The sequence below is a fragment of the Musa acuminata genome, chromosome BXJ1-1 (assembly GCF_036884655.1).
Source record: "Musa acuminata AAA Group cultivar baxijiao chromosome BXJ1-1, Cavendish_Baxijiao_AAA, whole genome shotgun sequence".
Taxonomy (NCBI): domain Eukaryota; kingdom Viridiplantae; phylum Streptophyta; class Magnoliopsida; order Zingiberales; family Musaceae; genus Musa; species Musa acuminata.
This window is the reverse complement of record NC_088327.1, coordinates 5,444,421-5,471,309: the sequence shown is the minus strand read 5'-3', so window position 1 is coordinate 5,471,309 and position 26,889 is coordinate 5,444,421. Positions and strand designations below refer to the sequence as shown.

The window sequence follows — 26,889 nt, the reverse complement described above, 5'->3', positions numbered from 1 at the left end:
TTTCTCAGCTTTTTGAAGGTAACTTTTGTGATGCATAACTTTTGTGATGGTCAATTTCACATCAACCACACTCTCTATGTCATACAAAAGTGTGATCATCATTTGACTTCACCTGATTAGAGTTTATATTATTGTTTGTTTGTGTAGAATTGTTGCCAGGTATCTATAGCTCGCATTTTGGCTTTAGCAAATTAGACTAAATTCCTGGTTTAGCCCACAAAATAATTGAGTTAAGAAGAATTAGACTGTTCTGGCTGAAATTATTTACCCTGTCATGTTTAAGTTGAAGTGATTTGTGGGTTGAAATTATATATATTCACATATATCCATCATTTAGCACTCTAAAACAAAAACAAAAGTGTTGGGGAATCACCTAAGAATATAGAAAGTATATCTATATGGAAGTTGTATTTCTTTCCTAATTATAATATAATTATATTGTTATGTAGTTAGTTATATTCCTAAATAATTCATAAATAAAATAGTTGAGTGCAGTTGTATTCTTAATATATTAAGATAGTTATAGCATTAAATCTTCTCATTCAACTTCTTATAATCACATAAAACATTAAATCTCCTCATTAAACCTCTCATAATCGCATAAAATATATACACTCGAGAAGAAACAAACATGAGAGTTCATAGACATACCACAAGAGAAGAAAAACAAGGGAATCTCGGGGAGATCTTTTTTCTTTTTACTAAGGAGCATCTTTTTTACTTTTGTAGCAAAATTCAATATCATCCGAGTCTTCTCGATGTAATGAGTTACCCTTCTATGTTGAAAAAAGGGATCTTGATTTTCTAGCAAAAATAAGTATTCGTTTTACTTGAACATGGAAGAATGATAAGCTAAAGAGAAGCAACTTGCTGAAATAATAATTAAAATAATCAACATGCCTGAAACTATAAACCGAGTTGATTAGGGAGATCATTACACATCATCTTTCGATCTATGTTAAACTAGATGGACATATTATCCGATATGTCATCTTTTCTTGATCAACATCTCGATCCATTCAATCAAAATGACATATATACCTGAACGCATAATCGTCCACAACAGTGATAATGACATAGAACTCAACGATTTTATATATATATATATATATATCATATATCTAATTCACTCTAATATTTTTATGTCTTTATATTGAATTGAATCCTAAAACAAATCTAAATATTAGAGGAATCTTTTCACACGTCTCCTATGCAATTTACAAGATTTCGATTGTGGTGTTTTATTCATCCAATACTACCCTATCTCGAGACAGATTCGAAAAAGAATCTCAGTTGACTTTGACTCACTCGTATAGAAGATGATGCTATGGCTAAACATAACATATCATATGCAATTAGTATATCCTAAGTCGATTCATGTACTCATCTTTGAAATCTCATCTAGACGTAGATTACTTAAAATACCTCAACGCTTCACCTATATGTTCGAAAACAAGGTCGAAAAACTTCGGCGAGTCAATTCATGCAATCATCTAAGCATAGAAACCTACGCAGACTATACAGAAGATCAAATTTTCAGCTATTGGACATCCATTGGAGGAAACCTATTGACTTGTAAGAGTGAGAAACAGTTAATAGTCGCCCAATAAGCTGAATTTAGAATCATGACATTACGAATATGTGAACTAATTTGATTAAAATCAGAGTAAGTAATCCTGTGTTGTTGTCGAATAAATTATTACCCACAACTCGGATTATACGATAGAACAAAGCATGTGAAAATAGATCGATATTTCATCAATAATATATTTTTTATATTTTATTTACGAAACAACTCGTTGTTGTATTTAAGAAATGTTTGTGAGGTTCAATTTTCCATAATCACCTAAACTAAAGAAGCTATATGAATATAGAAACTATATTTCCCAATTAGAATATAATTATTTTTTAAAATATAATTATGTTTTCAAATGGTTATATTCCTGATTTAATAAAAAATATTGTTCAGGGGTTTACAGTAGTCCTAATATATTAAAACTGCTGTGACATTATTCCTAATGCAATAGGAAAATTATGCTTTGCTTATTTAAAATTAAAATTACTTTTATGAATTTGTAAGCTCATTCATGATGAAATAATGAATAACATTACTCATTCTACAAAAATATATTGAAGTTAATCAAAGTAGGATCATTGTATCCAACCCAATTTTATTTTAGGGCTCAATAAGCTTTCCATGATTAGTTCCAATATAAACAGAGAGATGATCACTTACCCATCAGTGGCGTCACCGTCTGAACTATGAGGGGCAGCCCCAAGGTCTTTGGTTGGGTCCCACGGGGGACCACTCCGTTTCTTCAGTTAGATTACAGGTAGAATAGGTGGGTAGAATTGTTGGCGTGTTACTCTTATGCAAAGTTGCAGTGCGAAGGTATCGGAACGGGTCCCAGCGGGGGGACCACCATCTTTATCCAGTTAGACTATGGTAGACAAAGCAAGTAAGTCCGAAACGGTAGGAAGACGTATTAGCTATTTCCAGTTTTACTACTCGTTGAAAAAGGCCCGGTAAGTAAATGTCTAAATTAACCCTAGACTGACTCTACATTTACCACCGTTAAACTGTGGCTATTCGCATAAGTGCAAGGATAATTATGTCATAGAATAATGCGAGAGTGCAAGGGTTTCTTCCGGAACTAAATAATGATGCGACATTACTGAATTAGTCCTATAAAAAGGGGATATTACCGCCAATAGGTGCACGTAAGTTCGTATGAGCACAAGGGTAGTTCAGTCATAAAAGGAAACCAAGGGGCGGACCGCTTCGCCTCGAACCCCATCTCTTCGTCACGCACCCGGTCGCCTCTCTTCATCCAGTTCCCCTTCCCTCTTCTTTTCCTCTCTCGTGTCTCCGCTGCTGCCCCACCGCCGCGCCGCCACCGCATGCTCTGCTTCCCTCCTTTCTCTTTCGATCTCCTCCCCTTTCTTGGAGCTGCTTTTGTTCTCTTCGTCTACAATCTCTCCACCGCGGGGGCCGTCGATACGCTTTCTCGCGGCCGCCGCCTTGGGGTTTTTCTTCTGATCGATACGGTTTGTTGTGGAGATCGCGGTGGTTGTGAGGAAGACGTGTTTCTTTAAGGGCTTTGCTGACTCGTCGGAGGATTCCCACTGCTCGATCGGACATTTATTGGACTAGGGTTTCTAGGGCTTCGCGAGGATGCCGCGGAGCTCACGGCACAGATCCCACCGGTCGCACAAGCACTCCAGGGACCGGTCCGACTCCGAGGAGGATGAGAACCCGCGGGAGAGGAGGACCACGGAAGAGGAACTGGCTGCGAGCTTGGGAGCCAGGATTTCTAGGGATCCGCAGTCGGAGAAACGGAGGTCCTCGCATGAGCATGCTGCTAAAGAGCTGGTGGATACTGGCAATGGGGACACCTCTGGAGAGAAGAAGCGTAAATCAAGGGAGGAGGAGGAGGTGATGGCTGCTGATCGATGGAATGGTGGCGCAGAGAATGATCACAAGAGGACGAAAGCAGAGGAATTTGGGCCGGTGGAGTTGGACAAGTATTCTAGGTCGAAGGCTGCTGATTCCAAGGGCAGGTCAAGCAGTAGGCATGAAGATTCGAATGAAAGGGATGAGTGTGGTGGGAAGAATGAGTCGGTGAAGGGAAAGTCTGATAAAGATTCAAGCCGGAGAGGGAGCACTGTTCAGTATAAGGATGGAAAGGAAAGGGACACCGATAAGGACAGGGAGGCCCAAGATTCCAGGCATCACAAGTCTGATGATTTAGGGGGCATTAAACCTGGTTCTCAGGCTGTCGCAGACACAGAAGATATTGCAAAAAAGAAGTATACAAAAATCAATGGTAAGTTAACCCATAACCTTTTTAATAATTTGACCTATTCCTTTTTTCCATCGTTAAACAATATGCTCATAGGGGGCATTCATCTTGTTCCAGAGCCACCCACCAAAAGATTGAATCATTTGAAAATATCAAGCTTACCACCTATATTTCTATGCATAAACTAGTTGACCAAGTAAAAAACTTCACACGTTATTTTTTGCTAAGCAACCATTGTTGTGGCCTAATGACCTTTATTACCTTTCTTCTCAAGAAGAGGGAATAAATCTTGTCTTGGGAAATTCAATTTGATCAAATCATAACTTTGCTTTGGTTGAATGGTGCATCTTAGTTTCATGGATATGATTTTTGTTTAGTGGATATAGGTCATTTTACTGTTCTAACTTTAAGGTTGTTGGTTTGTTGCACATTTTAGGCACACTCGAATACGAAGTATTCTTCAGTGGCTGCCTTATGGATTTTTTTACAAAATTTGATGATCCACTTCATGCTTAGGATATGAGGTCTTAGGAGTTGGACTGACATACATGAAAAGGGGCTTGAGAATATTGGTGTTGTATCATGTGAAACATTTGATGTTGGTATTGATTATATCTGATTGCATAACTGGAAAATTGTGACATGTAGAAAAAATAGTTTGTTTTTATGACGGGAGAAAAACTCAGAAGAGTTTTAAAAATTTTAATGAGATTGCTGAGAGTTTTAGGGGTGAGAGTTTGGAATTTGAACAAATGTGTTCTATGGTAATTCTGGTTGCATTGGGATTACGGAACTTCCACAAGAGTTCTTCCTACTATTTTTGTTGCACGAATGACCTCTTGAAGAAATTAAAGTTGAAATACTACTGCTTTATTAAAGCAGATGACCAGGAGATTAAGTTGTTTAATTTGGAGTTTAAGCAAGTTTGAGTGGAATTAGCTGGGAAGAAATAATTGTAGTGACTTTGATGAGATCTTAATTTTAGAAAGGTATCTTTGAATCTTACCAAGTTATGATGGATGGATGCTGATTGTTAAGAGTGGTGGAATTTTTAACTCATTATTCACTGTTGGTCTGATGATTATTTGCACTCAATAATTTGCCTTTTGGATTAGAGAGACAGAAGTACATAATCAAAGCCGGAATTAGTTTCAAATGGGTTAGGAAGATGGCGAGAAGGCTGTTTGTAGTTTGGTTTTGGTTTTGGCTTGACTGATGTGACTTTGTATATTTTTATCATTATCAGGAGGGTGCTATTGCAGTTCAGATGTTAAGGAGTTTAATGATAACCTATTTGTGTATATGATGGCATTTTGCACCTCATACTGTCAAAAGAAACTTGATTTAATGTTAATCGGCTTATTTAGACGATGCATTGGATTTTATTATGTGAATTAAGTAAATTTGCTTATTATAGTTGGAACTGGGAAGAATTAGTTCAGTGGACAATTGGCTTAACTGGATGTATGATACACCACCTTGGTTAAGATGATTTTTTTTGGTTTTTTTAGTCCTACAAATATATTGATGCTCTGTTCTGGTTATTATCACTGTTCTTTTTGTAGCTGATGTCTTTTTCGAAATGAATTTTCTTTCCAATTTGTGACCTGACATTTGTTTTGCGGAACATTGGAATATATGTGTCTATTGCTTAAAATTACATGGATTTTATGATAAAAATTTGATTTGAAAACTTGATTTTCCATGATTTTTTTTAAAAAAAATGCTTGACATGATCTCTGTAATAGGTGACTGGTAGTTCCATTTTTTTTTATCATATTAATGGAAATGTCTCAGGGATTACCTTTCGGTACTCAAGACATTTTAGATAATTTATAGTGTTCCACAGTTGGATCCATATTTACCAAGCAAAGCATAAACAAATTTCTAAAGGATTCAGTTTTGTGCCCTTATGCAAATCACACAAATTGGGCTCATGTCATATTCTTTATCTGAATGAAGCATAAGTAGAAACTGTCTGCGCTTTGAGTCTTCATATATTGGACCTGAAAGTCTCTCAGTTTAATTATTCTTTTAACAAGTTTTTATATTTCTTGTTATATTAGGTACTTATGAACTACTTTAATATCATCTCATCATCTTAATTCCCAAATAGCTTGACGATTGTCATTGATCCCCCTTGAAAAGTTCAGTTTTGTTCTATTCATGTGTGTGATTCTGTCTCTTGCAATTTGTACAGATCATAGAATCATATTGACTTTCAAGTAACTAGATTTCTTTTGTAGTTATTTGCAATATTTAGATCATAATTTATAATTTTAACATAGAATCTCTGGCAATGATACCTCTTCAATCTCTGAGTCTGGCGCGGCCTAGTGGAAAATTATTACATTGCTCTTTTTCATTAACTCCAATTTATGTGATGAATGTATCTATTGTTGATCTCATGTTTGCATGAGAAGTTAACTTTATTATTGACATTTTCTGATAAATTGCTGTTAATAATATCAGTATATGGCACCTCATCAATTTATTGTCATCTGAAAGACTTATGATAAAGTTGATCCCTTAATCGTGTCTGTAACCTCTATTTTGTAAGTTTTTAGTTGGGCGAGAGTATATGCTATTTTACCATTAAGTGTTATCACTATTGTAGGTGGTGTGTTTGCAATTTTTTTGTAGTTGTTCTTAGTGTGTTGTCTTTTATGATTATATTGGATACAATAAGTCTGCTTATATCTTTTCAATGTCACTATTTGTGTCCTAAACAACAACATTATTTACTATAAGTGTGTTGTCTTTTATGATTATAGTATGTATTATATTTTTGCTGACTGGTACTTTCTACTAGTTGGTGATACTCTGATTATTAACTTGTATCTTCCATCTATCTGGCAACAGAAAGGTTGCACAGTGCTGAGGCAGAGAAGGGGCTTGAGAAACACATGAAGAGAGATGACTCTGAAGATAAAGATAAATGGCTAGATGAGAGTAGAGATTTCGATGAGAAAAGACAATCTTCTAGAGATGATCTTAGTAAAAATAGAAGCTACAGAGATGAAAAGCATACAGGTGCGAAGTACAGAGGTAAATATAGGGATGAAGATGACAAGGATCGTAAGCATCGCGATGACAAGTACCAAGATGAGTGCATATCAAAAGATCACACGAACGATAAATCTGACAAAGGCCATCTTAGAGATGAAAACAAACATCCGGAGAGTCATTATAAGAAAAGTAAACTTCAGGATACTGATCACGATGGGAATTCTTATGTTGATGATCATGACACGAGGCCCAAAGATAGCAAGGGAAGGAAAAGGTATTCTGATGAAAAAGAGGATCATGGTAATCTGAACCCAAGAGGTGCAAAGGAGCGACGTGAAGTTGTTGATAAAAATGCATCCACTAGTAGGACTGGTTCTCGTAATGATAAACCTAGGTCAGAGCGTCAACATGCTGAGAAGGCTGATTCAAGTCCAAGATATAATCGACTGAAAACCTCCACCAGCTCCAGCGCATATGCTGCTAAAGATCATAACAGGTACTTTTTTTTAATGTAATTCATTTTTTCCACTGACTTATTTCCTTCTAGTCATGGTGACACTTGGACAGTTCGGTCTCTGTCTTTGGCTCCTCTCTTCTAGATGGTTTATTGAAGCAACAATTTGGTGCCCACTAATATGAATAATCAAGATAACATGTTTGCAAGTTTTTGGAACTTGTGGAATTTTTCATGCTTAGAGATTTCTGTTTCTATGTAGAAAACCAGGCATCTGGGGGACATGAATTTGAATTTTCAGTTAAGAGATTTCCGTATCTATGTAGAAAACCAGGCATGTGCTGGAAAGTTGCTTAATGTGTTGGCCTTTTAGTTTGACAGGATCTATCAGCAATGTGCATTTTTTTGGAATCTTGTGTTTCATTAAAAAGATCTGTTTGATGGTAGTGACCCATAATTACCTACCTTCATTTCCTACTGGGCTAGACAAGCAACTTTAGTACCTGATTATGATTGTCAAAATATTCTATTTTGTATGTACTTCTCATGTTTTTTATTGTTCTGTTTGGTGGGAGTGGATTCATGTTCAAATAATTTGGGATATTATGGCTTCTTATTGTTGTTTATATACTCTGATTACTTCCCTTTTTGTAATTTTCCTGGTGGTTGATGATGAATAATCTGGTTCTGAGCTCATCCTGCGTAAGCCTTATGGATCTTAAATTCAGACTGACATGAGCTTATCCTGCTTAGGCCTTTCAGGTTTTAAGGGGCAGAAAATGGCCAGGCTTTTTTTTTTATTTAGGGGTCAAGCTAGACCCCTTGTAGTTTGTTTTACAAATGTCTAGTGTCCTTCGTGAATGATTTAATCTATGTTTTTGCAGGGATGTCTCGAAGGTTGCAGAATCTGCACATAGAGAATCAGCACCTGAAGAGAGACTGCGCCCTGTTAGACCATCTAAAGGAGATAGTTTGACTTCTTCAGGACTTCGTGACAGAAGTTCTGGTACTCGATCGGCAAAGCTAACCCAGAAGGATGATGTAGAAAGTGCTGCTTCAAAGTTTGATAAGACTCTGAAACCAGATCATCGTGCTTCACCGAACCATTCAAAGGGAAGATCTTCATCAGCTAATAGTGGTCGACGGTTTTCAGAAAGATCTCCTTCAAAGTATGACAGAACTACCAGGCAGCGCCTTGATATTGAAATAGGACAAAGGAGTAGTAGTTCCAAATATGGAGACAGAGGAGAGTCGGTTTTTGATAAGCCCATCCTAGATGACATGGCTCAGACTGATGTTTGTGTTAGGGAATCGACTCCTGTTGGTTCATCATCTATTAACCGAAGTGGTTACCTTTCTGATCGTTCACCTAATCACCTCCACCCCCCACCGCCCATGAGGCTCCAGATCGACAGTCCTTCAGTTTTGGGCCCATATCAAGATGATAATAAAGCTCAGAGTAGTGATCACAAATCCTATAGTCGTTACAAAAGGATAGGTGATCTTGGATTTGAAAGAGGACATGGAAATGCCTGGAAAGGTGCCCCATCTTGGCCTTCTCCAGTTACAAATGGTTTTATGCCCTTACATCATGGTCCACCTACCGCTGGATTCCCTCCGCCCATGTCCCAGTTCTCAGCTCCGCCTTTATTTGGCATCAGACCTTCCATGGATATGACCCATGGTGGAGTTTCTTATCACATGCATGACATGGCTGAGAGGTTTTCTGGTCATGGCCAGCCATTTGGTTGGCATAATCCAGTTGACCAAATATGTCATCCTCATATGCAAATGTGGGACAGAAGCAATGTTATGTTCAATAATGAGTTCCATATCTATGCGAGGCAAGAATGGGATGATAATAATCAGCTAATGGGCAGCAGGGGCTGGGAAACAGGTTCTGAGACGTGCAAGGGGGAAAATAGTAATAATATGGACACTCCTGTACCGAAGAAAGAACAGGAATCTACCACACATTCTCCTACTGATGAACTTGCCCAATTAAAATGTTTGCCGAAGCCATCAAATGATACACTCGCTACTAAAAGTGCTGTTGAGTTCCCCCAGAAGTCCATATCCAAGAAAACACCTGAGCCTTTGAATATGCAAGGCGATAAGATAGCCAACTACCTTTCCAGAATAGATATCTCGCCTGATCTTGCAGGCTTAGACTTGTACAAAAGGTGCACATCCCTATTGGGAATGTCAGATGTTAATTGTGCTGGCAGTTTGACTGCTTACAGGTTTATCCAGGTATTGAATTCTTACATATTTTCAAGATTAAAAAAAAAGTTTTTATATATTTGTTTTATTGCTCATACTATTAACTTATCAGTTTTAATTTACTCATCTTGTTTCAGAGTAACAAAGATGACATCCTAGTGAAGAAGAGCATGGGTTCTGTTTCGAACTCGTTCTTTCCGACTGCAAAAGAAGTTATTTTTAAGGTATAGCTTTGTCTTTGATAAATTTTACAGCGTACGCACAATGAAATTTATTGATGGACACAGAAAACAAACTTGATTATTGATAGTTTCTTTTCTATTTTTTAACAGAAAATCTTCCTATTCCCACCTAACCAGTTGTTAGTTTATGCACTGAATGTTTGACAATGTATCAAATCCAATTCAAATTTGTAAAATTTCAGATATCTGATTGCTATCAGTATCTCTATCAAAGAGATATAGTTACATAGTTTAATTTTTATTTATATAAATATCCAAATTCATGAAAGTAAATAAGGACTTAAGTTTTCCAATATTCACTGAATACTCAATCCATTTTCAATGAATGTTTGACTTAATGTCTCAAACCCAATTCAAATTTGTAAAGTTTCAGATATCTGATTGCTATCAGTATCTCTATCAAAGAGATATAGTTACATAGTTTAATTTTTATTTATATAAATATCCAAATTCATGAAAGTAAATAAGGACTTAAGTTTTCCAATATTCACTGAATACTGAATCCATTTTCACCCACAACCGAGATATGTATATTACCACCTATTTGGAAGCATATCGAAGCATGTAATTGTGACAACTGACATCTGAATCAACATGCACACTCTAATGGACTAAAATGTGAGATCGAGGGTGAGCCTTGGTGCCATGGTAATGCTTCAACATTTGAGTTTTATTAGTTTATCACTGTCTTCAACCCATTGTATGACTGTTCTGCAGAGAGCCATGTCATTGTATCAGAAGCAGAATGAAAGGGTAAATGGGAAACACGCTTTGTCGGCACCTGTCTATTCTGAAGAAAAGCAAAAGGAGCCTCCCGAAGCTTCTGATAATAAGAAAACACATGGTTGTGCTGATCATCACTGTTCCTTGGAGAAACCACCCGTTGATGATGCTGATGCTGCTAATAACATGAAAGCAGGAAACAGCAGCATCGCACAGGATTCTGATTGTCCTCCCACTGTAAAGGTTCAAAAATCTGATCCCGTTTCTGATCTAGCTGTTGTTTACTGTAATGGCTTGGAAGCTAGTGAGGATTTGATAGAAGAGTGTGGGGCAAGTCCAAGTCTGGCACCTAATTCTGTTGAAAATACACATTGAACAATTTTGATTCTCTTTGCCAATGCCATCGCCAAGGTCATGGTTCCTTGGTATGTTTCTTTTGATCTGCATGCGGTCATGCTCCATATGTGTTCTTTTCCCCATACCTTGTTTCCTTGCGTTTCCCGTGGAAGTCATGGGTTCTCTTAGCATGCTTATATTTTCTGCAAGACGAGTTGACATCACCAAAGGGTATGTTGGTGCAGTCAGGTATCTTTGCAACGTCTGTGTAGAAATAGGCTGAGGATTTCTTTCCCTTTGCTTCTTATTTGATATATGTTTTCTGTTTCAGGGAGACTGAAGGATGTCCTGCAGGATGGTGGGTTATGTAAAGGTATGTAAAGGTATCTTTTTTTTTCTGACGTGCATATTTGCCTGTATAAATTTTGATGTGCATACATTCTACAGTTTAGTTTTTAATCATATTGAGTTTTTAATAGGTGCTTAGCATGGTTTGTAATATCATATCGCTCCGTACGGGTGGTATATACCGATTCAATAGAGGACTGGTATGGGTGACATATTGGTATATTTTAATGTATCATGTGTCGGTATGTTACGTATAATAGTTGATCGATACATATTCGGAACCTTGGTGCTAAGATCATATAGCAGTCAAACGATAATTAACTGAGAGATAAGTTTAGGTTTTTTTTACTAGTATGTCAAGCATAGATATATGCAATTTTAGTCTCCTTTCATGTACGTGCAATCATAATCTAGTGAGGCTTTTTAAGGTATGTTACCTTCCCTAAGGATTGTACATCCATATCCCATTATGTTCATTGAATCTGGTTCGCTTATTTCCGGTTAGATCCGTGGAGTAAAAGGAAGCTGCGCCTTCTACATTCGTGGGCTCAATTCCGCTTCGGCTTTGTCGAAGTGTTGGTCTCTCGGATAAAAGCTGATCCCAGCATTCTGTCTGGATGAAATGACTCATAATAGTTTACTACCCAACTCGACTTATGGTTTCTTTGCAAATTTATCGAAAAATTAGTTGAAAATAATGAAAATCTGAAAACCTATATACTTGTTGACATAAAAAGATAGTTTTGTGGGATTTTAATGTTTTAATGTCTATTCGATGATCAGCTGGCGGAGATTGATAATAATTATTTTATTTATACGTAGAGCATTGACAGCCATGAGGAGTGAGAGACACGACCTTGGATGGGCGGGAGCTCGTGTGGCAAGATGTTGCTATTACTGCTGAACACTGATTCATTATGGTTCGTTTTCATGTGCCACCACGACGATGATGACATCTAAAGGCAAAACGTCAAGTATCTTACTACCCTCAATACCTACGGGTTACGAAAAGCGCTCCGCCGTCTAGTTGTACGTGTAAGTGGTGGGCACAACTCTTACTGATCCCACAGATTGTAGGACTAGGTAATATGTTTTACTACGCTTTTTTATTTTCGTTCTTTTATTTTGTCATTTTCATAATGTTTCAAAATAACATATTTACTTACAGGTAAATTTTTCAAAAAATAGGTCCCGAAGATTTTTTTTTTTTGTTTATTCTCACATAGCGTCCTTTATTTTTTAAAGCATAAGATTGCCCTTAAATTGTACCTCATCAATAGTCGTCTCCGTCTCGTTGCCTCTATGTGTCGCACTTTCCATTCCGCATGACGACCATCGTGAAGCAAAAATGACCACGATGGGGTGTTGAGAAAGAATTACCATGACCACTTGAACGTGGAGGTGACGCTAGCAAGAAGAGCCCAAAGTTTGCCCTGCACTCATGTCCCTCTAAAGTTGTAATATCCTCATCCTCCAACAACTATATTCCGCTCACTGTTTATCCAAAACACACGGAAGCAAGCTAGTTTGAAAATTAAAAAGAAATAACATGACAAACGTAATTTAATATTGTTACCATGGTGAGAGCAAACAATTGAATTCTCAAGATATTAACGAAACTTCCTGTATGTTTGTGAACATCGACACTACAAATCCTTTAATAAAATCACAAGTATGCATGTGTAAAGAAACATGGAAATCGAATAAAGAGGTATTAGTTAATAGTGCAGACTACAAAGCCACTTGTCCAAGGAACACCTACACTCATAAACTTCACTGTAACCATTTCAGACATGAAGCTAATAAGTTAAAGCATTTACCAACTCCAAATTGCAAATATAGTCATCCCAAAAGCTGCAAGCAGCAATAACATAGTTTCGGAAGTTTCTCACTGACTTCAGCAGCAAGAATAACATCAGTTGCCACCACCCCCGAACAGGTAACCCAGGGAAGAACCACCACCAGGAGCAGCTTGCACCTTCGTTGAAGGTTTATCCTACAATAAGAGGGTTCAGAATTAGCTTCAAAATGTGCAAGTTATTGTCAGCATGCGCCAAATAAGCATCAATCTTCACAATCGCCAATTGATAAGTTGTGGATGATTGTTACATTATGATAGCACAAATCAAACAGGTTCTTTTTTGTAGAAAATTGAAGAGGGGGATACTTAATATACCACAGTTGTGCTTGTAACTTGAGAAAGCCGACATGCAACTACTTCGATAAAGAAAATAACTTCGAAAGAAAGCTAGAAATCAATATGATTATGATATTATGGTTCACAATGATGCCATGCTACAATCATGATCAAGTTCCAACTTATTTCAATTTATTGCAACATGACTTCCGAGATGTAGACTATTTAGACATACTTGAAAACTTGAATTCCAAGATCAAGTTCAGGAATGGTTTCATATCTCATTAGAACAAATAGCTCTGGGTCAGAGTTGTAGAAGGGTGCCAAGAAAGATACAAAATTGATGTGAACAAATCATAGAGTATATACCATGAATCATCATATATAACCCACCAGGTAATATCATGTGTACCATTATAGAACGAAGTTATACGAGTAGATAGATGCAAGTGAAGAATCTCATACTCAGGGCCACTTGGGAGACGAAGGATTTGCTGCTGGTTTTTTCACAGTGATATAGTTACACAAATGTGAATTCACATGCTGAACACGTTTCAAAGAAATATCATATGCAAAGTAAGATATTAAAGAGAATTCAATGACCGAGAGGAGCCGGATGAGTATGACAACCTGAGCCAGTGGATTCATACCGTGATAAAATTACCAGTGTTCTGCCCATCTGCTCGGTGGTAGTTGTTTGGTAGGCTCCCTTGGATACCTGCAGGAATTTGCTTGCTGTTTTCAACCGGTGGTGGAGGAGCTGGATTATGAGCTGGTGCAGCACTCTCTCCAGTAGATTTAGGAGCCTCATCACCACCAAATAGGTAACCCAAAGAACTTTGACCCCCTCCACTGCTTACTCCACGACCCATCTTGACAGGCTGCAAAATCTATGAACTCGCAAGCATGTATATTATCACTGTACTGTTGATTTAAGTGTAAGCAGATGTAACAAAAGAACAATAGATATGACAGGGTAAAACTAAAATGTAGCAACATGATACCCTAATTTTGATGACTTTTGGAGGCGAAGGTGTTCAATAATTTCACAAAAGAAACTGAATTGTTTAGCAGTAGTGAAAATAACTCATGATGCACCAAAATTCCTAACAAGATCCTAACAGTGCATAAGCAGAGTGACCCTAAAAGAAGCAATATTTGTTATGCTCCAACCTTTAGCCACCTACTTGGTTTAGGCAGTTCTCAAGATCTCTGATTGGATGGATATTCTCCTACCTTTCAAGGGGTTGACTTACATCAAATTTTACATATCAACATGGCATAGATTTCCTAATTGACCATTAAAATCAACAAAAAGAAAGACAATTCCTAGAATAATCTGATCACCCTAGGCAGCTATCTAGAATCAAAATGATGCAAGATCTTGACTAAAGATGAACTCTATCAGCAGCTTCACTAGACAAAAGATTTTCTCAATAAGTAAACACAAACCACATTCTTCAAAGACATTTTCCTTGCAAGATAAAAATTCATATTCCATCCCTATTTGATGATGAAATTAAACACTTCCAAAACATAAGAATAAAAAAACAAAAAGAACAACATGAAGAAGTTAACTAGAGATAATGAAGAATCATTAGTGTAAAACAAATGATGTGTCTTTGACATGCAAAAGAAATACCGCTGAAATGCTTCATGCAGAAAAAAAGAACTAAACACTTGTGATTTACTAGCATAAAACAAACATATAAAATTTAGAAACTGATTCTGTGGTGTGATGAAAGAGATTGTGGCATACTAAAAGAGAAACATTGGTTTAATGAAGTATCCATACATAAGATTTATATGTGTACAAAGTCTGCATTGAGTTTGGACACACTAATTACAAGTTTCTGGATTCTAAAATCAAAGTTCCTAAAGGCTCAAAAGATGTAGAAGTGTCAAAATCCATAAGAACTGACAGTAAAGCACCAGATGCAGTCCATGCCACAGTGCAAGGTTGACTAACTCAGCTTAAAAACTTCACAAAAACTTATAAATGAATAGCTATATATTCAGGTACCATTCACTAATATCCAAAGAACCAAATAACAAGTCTGACTCATTAAAATCATGTTGCAAAATATTAAACACAAAATTGGTGAAGAAAAGGAGAAAGAGGTTAGCAACAACAAGAAAAATAAATCAGCAAGAAGAGAGAGAGAGAGAGAGAGAGAGAGAGAGAGAGAGAGGAGATGAGAATGATGGTTAAGTCCTAGATAATCTTTTGTCCAATCTATTCTCCATTGCCAATGAAGAAAACCACTTCATCATTGGTTGGTCCTTTTCCCTTCAACAACTAAAGACCTTACCCCTTTGACATATAAAAGTAATTTGATATCTTACGAGTTGATTCAAGCCAATGAAGGAATCATGTTCTAGAAATGGTGAGACTCACAAAGTTTGTTTCTTCATGAAGCTTAAAAGCCTCAAACGGTGAGGCCATGTCACTTGTCCAGGCATGAATTACATAGTTCATCCAGAATATCGCAGTGCATTTTTTTTTTCACACAAACTCTGATGCTGGCATAAATAGAAATCAACTAAACCAAATCATGGTAGTTTCGCTGCAAAAATTGTACATGCTTGCATAAGCATATATGTGTATAAAAAAAATAAAGAATATTATGGCAATATAGTCAAATAAAAAGAAATTGCATACTATAAACATATATAATGTAGTCATGTTGAATAAACCAACAAGCTCAAATTGTTGAATCAACAGATCAGATCATGGAGGATAACCTATACACAGCACGCCAAAGATATTTAAGTAACCATATTGATTTCTAATCATTTGTCAAATGTGACATTCTGGACATATTGTTCTTCTTATACGATCTCTACTCACTGCAATCTGTACAAGAGATTATCAGACATAGAACTTCCAATTCCACAGTTACGTGCTGCAAAATCAGAACCGAATCTTCATTCCAACTTCTCATAAAGTCAATATAAACACGCATTCATCTTCTAAATTTACCACCATTGCCTAGTGCATATCATATTCAAAATTCATGAAGGTTAGCATGAGATAAAGTCCATAAAATTGTGACAACACGTCCATACTAGTTAACGTATTTCAACCTTCGCTACGGAGACAGCAAAACTGAGTGGAAACATCAAAATAATATCGGTAATACTGAATCCGATCTTGTTGTCATTGTCGCTCCAACCCACTAAACTTCTAAAGAAACACGTCAATGTAGAACGCGAAAAGAAAATACATAGTGAAAGGGAAAACTAACATGAATAAAGAAATGAAATCGCTAGAATCTGATACCAGATTCTTAACACGTAAAAACACACGCGATCCATTCGAAATGCCTCAATGGAACGTCAGATCTGAGGCAAGCACGATCGCAACAACAACAACTGACCTAAAATGGGTGACGATCGGCGCAGGGGAACCTCAAAACTTCGATTCCCACACTATTTCGAAGGATACCGATGCCTAAAATGCAGCAGAAACGCAGAGACACGAGGGATTCAAGCGATCAAAGCACAGATCTAAGTTTAGGGTTTCGTACCTCCCTCTTCTTCGCAGAGGCGAGCGATTAAACGCAGGGTTGGCAGAGAGCGAGTGAGAGGATGGATTTAAACGGGAAAGCGAAACCGATTCCCTTATTTTACGCTATTTAGTGACCAAGAAAAAACAAAACATTGCAAACAGAAGGGGAAAAAATAGATGATATCCGATCGACTTCCGCGTTTACCCACTTCGTGACCCACTAGATACGTTCGCGGCCCCACAAAAGGGTCCCGCACGAGTTCTCTATTTTGTTCCATTCATCTCACGAGTACAAAGTGAGTATACTGCGGATCCGTATCTGAGGCATTGTTCATGGACGGCCGCAAGTTGTGGGTCCCAGATGGCAATTGGAATTCCATCTCCAATACTCGGACAGCGTTTTCATATGCGGCCAATTAATACTGTCCGTTGATTTTATCCCGATGATAGATCGGGCGGTGATATCTGCATTATATTATCGTGTAGTCTGAGTAGATAGATCCAACATGGTCCAGTGAAACCCAGACCGAACCACGGTCCAAATGGCCCCTTCGGTTCGAGCTATTGCATGCATTCATCCCGCTGCTAAGTAGATACATCCCATCTCAATAGAAATTTGATGGATCGATCCATCTACACATCTTTTTCTTTATTATTATATCCTGAGTTACTTAACCTATTTGCTTCATATGAAAACGGATAATAGATTAAATTACATCTTTTATTAATAACAGTAAATATTACTGTGTGATGTCAAGGCAATTAAGGTGATAAATAATCTTATACATAGTTATGCGTGTGATATGTTTATATGAACGGTTGCATGTAGTATGCACAGTGTCCTGCTGATAAGATAAATAGATAATAGAACGATACGCGGCAATCTCCCGCTCTCTTCTGTACTTCCCCCCTTCTCTCCCGCTATTCGGAATGCCGTCGCTTCTTGTGACGTCGACGACGAGCGCCGCGATTCCGAGGGGTAGCATTAGGGTTTCGGTGAATGGCTTCCCTTCCTTCCTTCCCAAGGAGGTGGATAAGATTAGAGACCCTTTCGCCCGGGACATGGCCAAGAGGATCGAGCGGCTTCCTGTGAAGGTAGGCGAACGAATCCCCCATCCATAAATCTCGTGTTCCGATTCGTGTGTAGGTTTCATGTTATGCAATGCCTTTGTAATTGGTTGCTCGGATGGATGATCCGGCATCGTCATGGAGAATTTGGGCGGGTAATTCTCTTTGGTTCCTGTCCTTCTGATTAGTCGCGTTGGGTGCTTGATTAGTAACACGGTTTCGGTAGGCGTTGGGAACTCGGTCCAGAAGTGGAGGTAAAGATGAACTAGGTCTGCAAAAGAAGATCTGAAGACGACTTATGATCTGTATAAGAGAAACCTCGATTTGGTGCTCAAGATTATTATGAGATTGCTATATCAGGAGATTGCAATTGAGAGGATAGCCATGCAATTGCCAAAGGCTCTACTAGGAACCACTAGCAAACCTAATCATTTTGGCCCCAGCCCCTCCGAATTTGTACCCTCAAATTCACTACCCACCGGACCCCATTTGGCCATCATTACAAAAAAAGAGGTGTGTGATAGATTTTTTGTTGCATATGCAAAAAGAGGTTGGGCATTATGGGAGCGAGATAAAGTCTTAAAGTATTAAACATTGAAAAATGAGGAAGCTCCCTCAAATTAGCTTTCAGCACAAATTTTTGGCACGTGGAGAGATGAGGAGACACAAAGGTATCTTCCATCCTCAAATGAGATTCTTGTTGTTTGCTTATGAATGTTGGATCGGTAACTGCAGCAGATTGAAAGATGACAATTGGGTTTATGTTTATAAAACCCATAAAATGGGTATTGGAAGAGATATTGGGAAGAATAAGAAGACACAATTCTTACCAGGTATTTTGATTATTTTAGTCCACTTATTCAAAATGATATCACTCTTCCCATCATCTGGTTATTAAGCCATGAGTCCAGTAATTTGGTTGCATCATACCTAATTTGCTGTTTCCTTAACAACTACCAGAGAATGCATCATCAATTCAGGATGATGTCACTTCTAGATTGTCAATTTTGTATTAATAGTTTAAGAAACTATCGTTGATATAATGGCTGACCATTACACGCCAAGAGATTGCTATACGCGCTGTTACATATAAATACCATATCAAGAGTTTTTTTTAATTATTTACGTACTGTCTGATCTGGGCTGGGAGAATAAACTGTCAAAACTCTACAACTGAGAGTTAAATGCATATATTTGTAAATCTTAGCAGACAGTAAACTGGAAATTCTGTAAACAATGTTGTTGCCTTGCAGATCAGCTTCTCAACAAGCTCCATTATGAGTAGCTGCGTTAAGCCACTACAAGAGCGGGGAACAGAGCCAGTTGTTCTCCTACATGGATTTGACAGGTACACTTTTTTTTTATCACATCTTGGTTATTGCTGGAGTAAAAGGATACCAAATCTTTCTAGGTCCCTACTTGGTTTTATCTCACAGTCTATAACTGGCTGCACTGACAGGAAAAGGCTTGAAGTTAATAAATATGACATGCAAGTTTAGCATATATTAGACGATGTAGGATATGTAGGAAATGGCATGAGGATATTGTTCCTTTAACAGTTTGTGGTCTGTGCTCTGTCTAAATTCCTTTCAGAGGTCAACTAATCTTTTTTGGAATTCTTTTGAATACTTTTCTTATATATCTGTATGATCACAATGAAGCTATTTGTGCTTAGAAATATAAAAACAAGAAATATACAGTACTGATTTTGTCATTTAGCCTTTGGTAGTTAGATTACTTGCCATATTGCATTGGTTACTAAACTATTGGAGTTCTCATCTACAGCTCTTGTCTAGAATGGAGGTATTCATATCCATTGCTTGAGGGTGCTGGAATTGATACATGGGCTGTGGACATTCTTGGATGGGGATTTTCAGATTTACGTACATATCTCTCTTTAAGTTTATTCATATAATTTTAATGGGTTAAGAATGTAACTAGTAAGGGATGCATGGGCCTAAATATTCAATATGGAACTTTCATGTGGATTTATAATACCTATCTATATCAATATATTTCACCTATTGCCATGTATCAGAAATGCTTCCACCATGTAATGTGGCTGCCAAGCGTGAGCACCTATACCAGGTACTTTGTTTTTATATTCGTGATTGTTTTGGCACTTTATCCTACATTATAGGAAAACAGGTCCACACATACTAGAACACATGGCCAATCTTCATGCCGCTAGGATTCTGAAGGATTGCCTGTTAGAAATCTTTAATTTTGGACAGAGTAGGAAGTATTTTCAAATTTCTGATCCAGTTTGAGACCGATGCTGCCCATTCTCTATCTCACATAACTATTTGATCCCTAGATGGGTTCACCTTTTGGTTGATTATGTTTTTTACTTTCTGCATATTTATCCTTATGATTTTATGTTATCTACAATTAACTAATATATGCTTGTATCTGAGATTCAAGTCTTTTAATGAGTATATGCTGCACAAGAATATTTCTCTTAGGAGTGATTGAAAATGCTATTGGAATCAATAGACTTAAATTCTTGAAACTATCATGTGGAGTCACAGGAAACAATTTGATGCATCATTTCTTATTGCTGATAAAAGACACTACTTCATTGCGTTATTTTATTGTAGCTTTGGAGGAAATACATAGCAAGGCCCATGGTGTTAGTCGGACCTAGCCTTGGTGCTTCTGTTGCCATGGACTTTATAGCCAACCATCCAGAAGCGGTACAATATTCATGGCACTTAATTTGTATACACTTTCTCTTTTGGTCTATGAATCATTAGAGCATGACCTCATTATTATTTAGCCTTTTGTATGCACAAACTACAAATTATTATTTAGCCTTCTGTATGCACAAACTAAAATTTTTTCCCTTTTGTGTAAAGACCTATTTTGAATTGTTTACAAGGACCTAATTGCAAATCTGAGGACCTATTTGTAAATATAAATAATATAAGGATTGAATTGCAAAATGTACAAAAAAAACAAAATATTTTTCACCGCCTCTACATCTCTGCCTTCGTCCTTAAGAAACTTGAGAAGACAACAATCGGTGGAGAAGAGAGGGAGAAAGGGAGAAGAAGAAGAAAAAGGGGAAGGGTTGGGGCTTAGGGTTTTGGCTCAAGTCTTCTCATTTGGGATATATTTCTTCAAAGACAAGTGTTCTAATCCTATCCTACAGCAATCTTAATCTCTGTTTTCATCTTAATTTTGAATAATTCGAAGGGTTTTGACCTAGTACATGATATCCCTCTTGTTTAGATGTAAAGTTTTGAATCTGAAATTTTCAAGATTTATGACCTATTTGTCTTGTTCTTGCTATAACTCTTTGTATTGAATTCTGATTTGGGCAAAACTTGCTTTATCTGAAAATAGAGTCGTAAATCTTTTTTTCTATACTTTGATTGAAAGATTCGGAGTTAGTTAAATTGCCCAAACTTCTATTTCGATGACATTGTGAATTCTGCAAAACAAAGACCGTAATTTCTGACATTTCGATACTAAACTGCTTATAACTCCCTGTAGGAAACTTTGATTAGTGCAAAATATGCTTTGTTGGAAACTAGACTCGTAGAGCTATCTTTCAGTACCTTGATTGAAAGATTTGGATTTTAAATGCCTATCCAAACTTCTATTTGAATCGATCCTATGGATTATGCAAAATAGAGATGTTGCTCTCCGACCTTTCGTTACTATATTGTTTGTAACACAATACTTTGGAAACTAGATTCATAAATCTATCTTTCAGTACCTTACTTGAAAGATTTGGAGCACAAATCCTTACCCAAACACTTATTGGAATTAACCCTATGGATTCTACAAAACAGAGATAATATTCTCTGACTTTTCATTATTAAATTATTTGTAACTCTCTATTGGAAACTCCAATTCATATAAAACTTGTTTCATTTGAAAGTAGATTGATATATCTTTCAAATAATAACTTTTTTGAATAAATTGGAGCATGATTGATTGTTCAAATAATTTATGCAATATGTCTCATAGAATCTGTCAGGACAGAACTTTTGCCAATTTTGCCTATTCTTATTTTATCTCTTTGAAATTGAATTCATTTAGAATTCTTTCTTCGATTGAGCCTTATGTGATTGTTTTGAACTCTTGTATGCTCTTATCCTTAATTTTTTTTTATATTTGAACGCATTATACGAAAGTTTATGTTTGTATCGTATTGTTTCATATAGGCACATGTATGTTTTCGTTGTTTCGCATGTGCTTCCGATATGTGTCTATTTTATTGCTTGCAATATCCTTTTGTACTATAGTGTTTATGGGATAATGTGAACCTTTTTAAGAAATGGGAAAGAATTTTATGTTTAAAGCCCGCGATGCTCTGTCGACCCCCTTTGACTTCATCCAAACGTGGGTAGATGGAGTTCCCAAACGTGAGAGACTTATGTTTGGTGGTCATCCAGAAATGGATGGACCATTTTATGTTATGATCTCACTTCACCCTCTGTGATTTTGATATGATATCCAAAGCATTGCTTATGAGTTTTTATGTATGTTTTGGATAAGAATGAAATGAATGTAATGTCAAATATGACATTTAAGCTTATGTTTCTTATTTGTTCTTTCGATATGCCCCGAAATATTTCATATGCCATTGATATACTCCAATATATTTTACATGCCATTGAGATGCTCTGAAATATTTTATATGCAATTGATATGCTCCGAAATATTTCATACGCCATTGATATGCTTCGAAATATTTCATACATCAATGATATGCTTCAAATCTTTCAATCAAGGTACTGAAAAATAGATCTACGAGTCTAGTTTTCATTGAAGCATGTTTTGCACTAATCAGAGTTTCAAACAGAGAGTTATAAGTAGTTTAGTATCGAAAGGTCAGAAATTACAGTCTCTGTTTTGCAGAATTCATAGTGTCAATCGAAATAGAAGTTTAGGCAGTCAAACTAACTCAGAATCTTTCAATCAAGGTATAAAAAGAAAGATCTACGAGTCTCTTTTCAGATAAAGCAAGTTTTGCCCAAATCAGAATTCGGTACAAAGAGTTATAGCAAGAACAAGACAGATAGGTCATAAATCTTGAAAATTTCAGATTCAAAGCTTTATATATAAACAAGATAGGTATCGGGTGCAAGGCCATAATCATTTAAATTATCCAAAATCAAGATTAAAGTAGAGATTATAATCACTGTAAGAAAGAGTTAGGACACTTGCCTTTAAAAGATTTTGATCCCAATGAGAAATTAAGCCAAACCCTTAGCCCAAATCCTTCTTCTCCTCTTCCTTCTTTTTCTTCTTCTTCCTCTTTTCCTCTCTTCTCCCCCAATTGCTGCCTTCTCAGGTTCCTTAAGGATGAAGACAGAGATAAGAGGCGGTGGGAGTTTTATTTATTTTGTAAGGACTTGTTTGTAGTGTAAGGACCAGTTTTGAAATGTTTATAATGACCTAATTGTAAATCTGATGACCTATTTATAAATATAAATAATATAAGGACAGTAGTATCCAACCAAAATATATATTAGCTTCTTCCTTTTGAGATTTTAAATTAAGCTCGAATTTTGTCATCTACCTTCTTACACTTTCCTACTTTTAACCCTTACAGGTTAGTAAGTTAGTCATGATCGACGCAAGTGTTTATGCAGAAGGCACCGGGAACCTAGCTAAACTACCTAGAATAGTAGCTTATGCTGGGGTGAGAATTTTTTTGTGTAAAACATTTCATGTATTTGGATATATGGTAATCCTAACTGGTCTATGAATGCTGTTTGTTTAATATTTGTTACATCAGAGTGATTCAGTTTAAACATTACATATTATCTAATTGAGTTAATGTGTCTTGTATTAGTTCATTAAAAACATCCACTTTCTTAGCAGGTTTCCGTATTGAAGAGCATCCCACTGCGGTTCTATGTAAATTCCTTGGCCTTAAATAAAGTCTCATTGCAGTCATCCTGGGACTCTATGAATGTAAGAAATAAGCATTTTGATTTATTTTTCTGCACTTGATAATTGATATATGTAAATAGGTTCTTATGTGTGCATATGGCTGGTTAGAAATATGCATTTTGATTTTTTTTTTGCACTTGATAATTGATATACGTAAATAGGTGCTTATGTGTGCATGTGGATGGCTATACAGACAACATTTCTTTTGTGCCTTCTTAATATCTGTTTAATGTTTTGTACACAACACACACACACACACAAAGGTACGGAGTTCTCACAAGAAGCATATTTGATATTTAGATTATGTTTTGAGGTGTTGTTCAGTTAGAAGTTTGAGGTGGAAGGGAGCTTGCAAAAATGCAAGCTTGATGTTAGAATAGGGCCATAGGATTCAGCATTTCTTTCATTTCTTTTCCAGTATGGTCATCCTTTGCATAATAATTTTACCTACTCATCTTGTTACATACCATGCAACAAAATGAGAAAAAAGTGAGTCATTAATACCATATCTCCATAAAAATGTGGTGAATCTGATTGATTGAAGATGGATATATATATTCATTGCAGTAACAAGATGCCAAATATTGGGAAGATCTCACAAATGTGCATGGTGTTATTTTTATGGTCATCATCTTCTTGACAATGTTTACTGTCCCTCAATGATATTTTGCTCACACTAAAGTGAGTTTATGTTTGATATTCACCTTCGTCATGGTCAAATATGGAGTGGCATATTTCAGAAAGGAAATGTGGCATCCACCTTCATAGGCAACTAGTATAAATAATGTTAGTCAGTAGTTAGTTAATATGCATATTCAATGAATGGTTCAATGAAATTCTTGAGCATGTTCTACATCGCATGGTTTGCAGTACCGGTCCGTACCGCCCGGTACGGGCGGTACGTATCGGTCCGACAGGCTTCCGACACACGGACCGCCTGTTACCGGTCCGGCACTGTAGTAGTACTGTAGTACTGTAGTACTGCTACAGTGCTACAGTGCTCGGCACGCCTGAATATATCGCTCGGTACACTTGGGTGTACCGAGCGGTATACCGTACCGTACCGGTACCGAGCCCAGGTCGAAACTCCGGTATGATACGGTATTGCGAACCTTAGTACATCGTATGACTTTTATACTGATACTAACAATTACTTGTAACTTTAGGTGGGCCGATTGCACTGCTTACAACCGTGGTGGGAGGATGCAACTGTTGATTTTATGCTTAGTGGAGGTTATGATGTCCGAAATCATGTAAAACAGGTGAGGGATATTTCGGTTAGTCAGCCATGTCCTGCAGCTCTGACTTGTTCATTCTGTCATTAAGGGTTTTCCGTTTTCTTGTTTGTTTTGGCCAATGAGTTGCATTGCTTTCAATAGTAACCCATTAGAATGCAAATCACAGGCAATTTCAGAGATTTTTGACAAGTCACATTTGTGCTTGAACTTGAACTTTCACTAGTACATAAATGCGATTAGAAAATGGAAAAAAAGAATCAGCAGAAATCTGCAGTTCTTTTAGTTTCTTGTGTAGACATTAGATTATTAGAAAGTTACTTTATTGTTTGTCCATGTCTTTTTCAACATTATGGGGTCAATTCTAGAGTTAGTAGCAGATATAATGATCCACCTTTTGGTTATAGTATAAACTCATACGACAAGAAGGTTTCAGTTGTTGAACTTGGATGATTGGGCATATGAGAAGCATTGATGACACATCAATTTTGATCTCAAGCCTCAAAAGCATGATTGATCCAATGAACCAACAAACATGCAGAGCATCATGTGTAGAGCAACCACATGCAATAATCTTTGTGGAACAATTTGTTGCCAATCAGCCTTCTGTAGCAGCTCGGCCCAGTTGAAGGTTTGGTCATGATTTTTCGTGCAGTGAATAAATGTGTGGCTTCATTCTAGCAAACCATACTTGCAGGGTGAAGTAGATTTATGCTATCACAGAGAAGTTGAGAATACATTTACCATGCATGTCGATGCCTACTGTTGATTGGTATTCTGTATGCCAGTAGGTTGCAGTTTCACGTCTTTACAGACTTTTCTTGCAAATTATTTCTACAGATAAAACAAGAGACTTTAATTATATGGGGACAGGACGATCAAATTGTTAGCAGCAAAGTAGCACTGGTATGTTCTCTAGAATTCACCTGCTACAAATTGTTCATTCCAGAGCATTAAATTACTGCATTCACTTTGGAAAAAACATTACCATGCAGAGATTGCATCATGAACTGCCAGATTCTACCTTAATTCAGATTCCAGGATGCGGTCATATTCCTCATGTAGAGAAGCCAGAGTTGGTGGTCCAGTACATTCTGAAGTTTATTCGACATGAATGATAAAGTTTCCAGATCATTGTGAGTCCAGAAAATTTGTTTTCCATGCTCAACTAGTTCTCAGATACCACACTATATATGTAACCATGTATGATTTCCATTTGATGCGTCTTATGATGAGCGCTGAGAGTCAAAGCTGCAGATTTACCGTTGTTAGGGGCAGGGGGAGCATGTGTGATTAGTAGCTGGCCGTCAATTACTGCCAAACATCACATGGTATGTGACTGTAGCGGGAGCAAATGATGTGGCCCTTCACCGGCACATTATCTGGTGAGACCAATCTCAGTGTGCTCATCAAAGATACATAAAGATTGATAAATTCTTCAAAAAATAAACCTTTAGTTTTTTTTCTTTAAGAGTGATCTTTTTTACATAGCACTTCTTATTTTAGAAATAAGATTATTCTTGTGATGGGCTAATTACATATTATCCCATATAGTTAGATCATTTTAGTATCTCAATTTTTAGATTTTAAAAATTTATATTAAGATTTCGAAAGTGAAATATTTAATATTATTTATTATAACGTTATCGATTTTATGGATGAAAATATGAAAACAATGAGTAAAAATATAATTTTAATGTTTTAGTTATGTGTTTGGTAATGATGGATGATAGTCTTATTGGGGGTTATGAGTAGTTGTTGTGGATGAGAAGAGAGAGTGATGGTGAGAGGTGAAGCAAAGGAAGAGGACGATGCAAATGTCGATGCTTTGCATTTGCATTAACATTGCTCAGTAATTACGTCAATGTTAATGTAGATGCATAGTAA

At 36.8% G+C, this 26,889-nt stretch overlaps 3 protein-coding genes across 11 annotated transcripts; 2 read left to right on the top strand and 1 right to left on the bottom strand.

The window, feature by feature from the left end:
• The first annotated feature begins 2,794 nt into the window (after positions 1–2,794).
• LOC135625071 (DEK domain-containing chromatin-associated protein 4-like) lies at positions 2,795–12,336 on the top strand. 3 transcript variants are annotated; one of them, XM_065129468.1, is made up of 7 exons: positions 2,795–3,827; positions 6,666–7,308; positions 8,151–9,519; positions 9,627–9,713; positions 10,449–10,697; positions 11,122–11,163; positions 11,961–12,336. In XM_065129468.1, the coding sequence occupies exons 1-6, from the start codon at positions 3,176–3,178 to the stop codon at positions 11,128–11,130; spliced, it is 3,009 nt and encodes a 1,002-aa protein (XP_064985540.1). In that variant the 5' UTR covers positions 2,795–3,175; the 3' UTR covers positions 11,131–11,163; positions 11,961–12,336. The 3 variants fall into 3 exon arrangements, with proteins under 3 accessions (XP_064985540.1, XP_064985595.1, XP_064985477.1); XM_065129405.1 differs by lacking the exons at positions 11,122–11,163; positions 11,961–12,336 and having other exon boundaries at positions 2,796–3,827; positions 10,449–10,894; XM_065129523.1 differs by lacking the exons at positions 10,449–10,697; positions 11,122–11,163; positions 11,961–12,336 and having other exon boundaries at positions 9,602–9,713.
• A 485-nt stretch (positions 12,337–12,821) lies between these two features.
• On the bottom strand, positions 12,822–16,932 carry LOC135585623 (protein SPIRAL1-like 3). 3 transcript variants are annotated; one of them, XM_065129617.1, is made up of 4 exons: positions 16,806–16,855; positions 15,674–15,842; positions 13,926–14,165; positions 12,822–13,134 (listed from the first exon to the last, which is right to left on the bottom strand). In XM_065129617.1, the coding sequence occupies exons 2-4, from the start codon at positions 15,752–15,754 to the stop codon at positions 13,054–13,056; spliced, it is 402 nt and encodes a 133-aa protein (XP_064985689.1). In that variant the 5' UTR covers positions 15,755–15,842; positions 16,806–16,855; the 3' UTR covers positions 12,822–13,053. The 3 variants fall into 3 exon arrangements, with proteins under 3 accessions (XP_064985689.1, XP_064985742.1, XP_064985791.1); XM_065129670.1 differs by lacking the exon at positions 15,674–15,842 and having other exon boundaries at positions 16,806–16,932; XM_065129719.1 differs by lacking the exons at positions 15,674–15,842; positions 16,806–16,855 and adding an exon at positions 16,656–16,789.
• Positions 16,933–17,636: 704 nt separating this feature from the next.
• LOC135585803 (alpha/beta hydrolase domain-containing protein VTE7-like) lies at positions 17,637–26,488 on the top strand. 5 transcript variants are annotated; one of them, XM_065129238.1, is made up of 11 exons: positions 17,637–17,881; positions 19,108–19,202; positions 19,640–19,737; positions 19,893–19,942; positions 20,455–20,550; positions 23,424–23,513; positions 23,696–23,788; positions 24,934–25,029; positions 25,843–25,908; positions 26,037–26,138; positions 26,275–26,488. In XM_065129238.1, the coding sequence occupies exons 1-10, from the start codon at positions 17,717–17,719 to the stop codon at positions 26,118–26,120; spliced, it is 933 nt and encodes a 310-aa protein (XP_064985310.1). In that variant the 5' UTR covers positions 17,637–17,716; the 3' UTR covers positions 26,121–26,138; positions 26,275–26,488. The 5 variants fall into 5 exon arrangements, with proteins under 5 accessions (XP_064985310.1, XP_064985189.1, XP_064985254.1 ...); XM_065129117.1 differs by having other exon boundaries at positions 25,998–26,138; XM_065129182.1 differs by lacking the exon at positions 26,275–26,488 and having other exon boundaries at positions 26,037–26,258.
• The last annotated feature ends 401 nt before the right edge of the window (positions 26,489–26,889 follow it).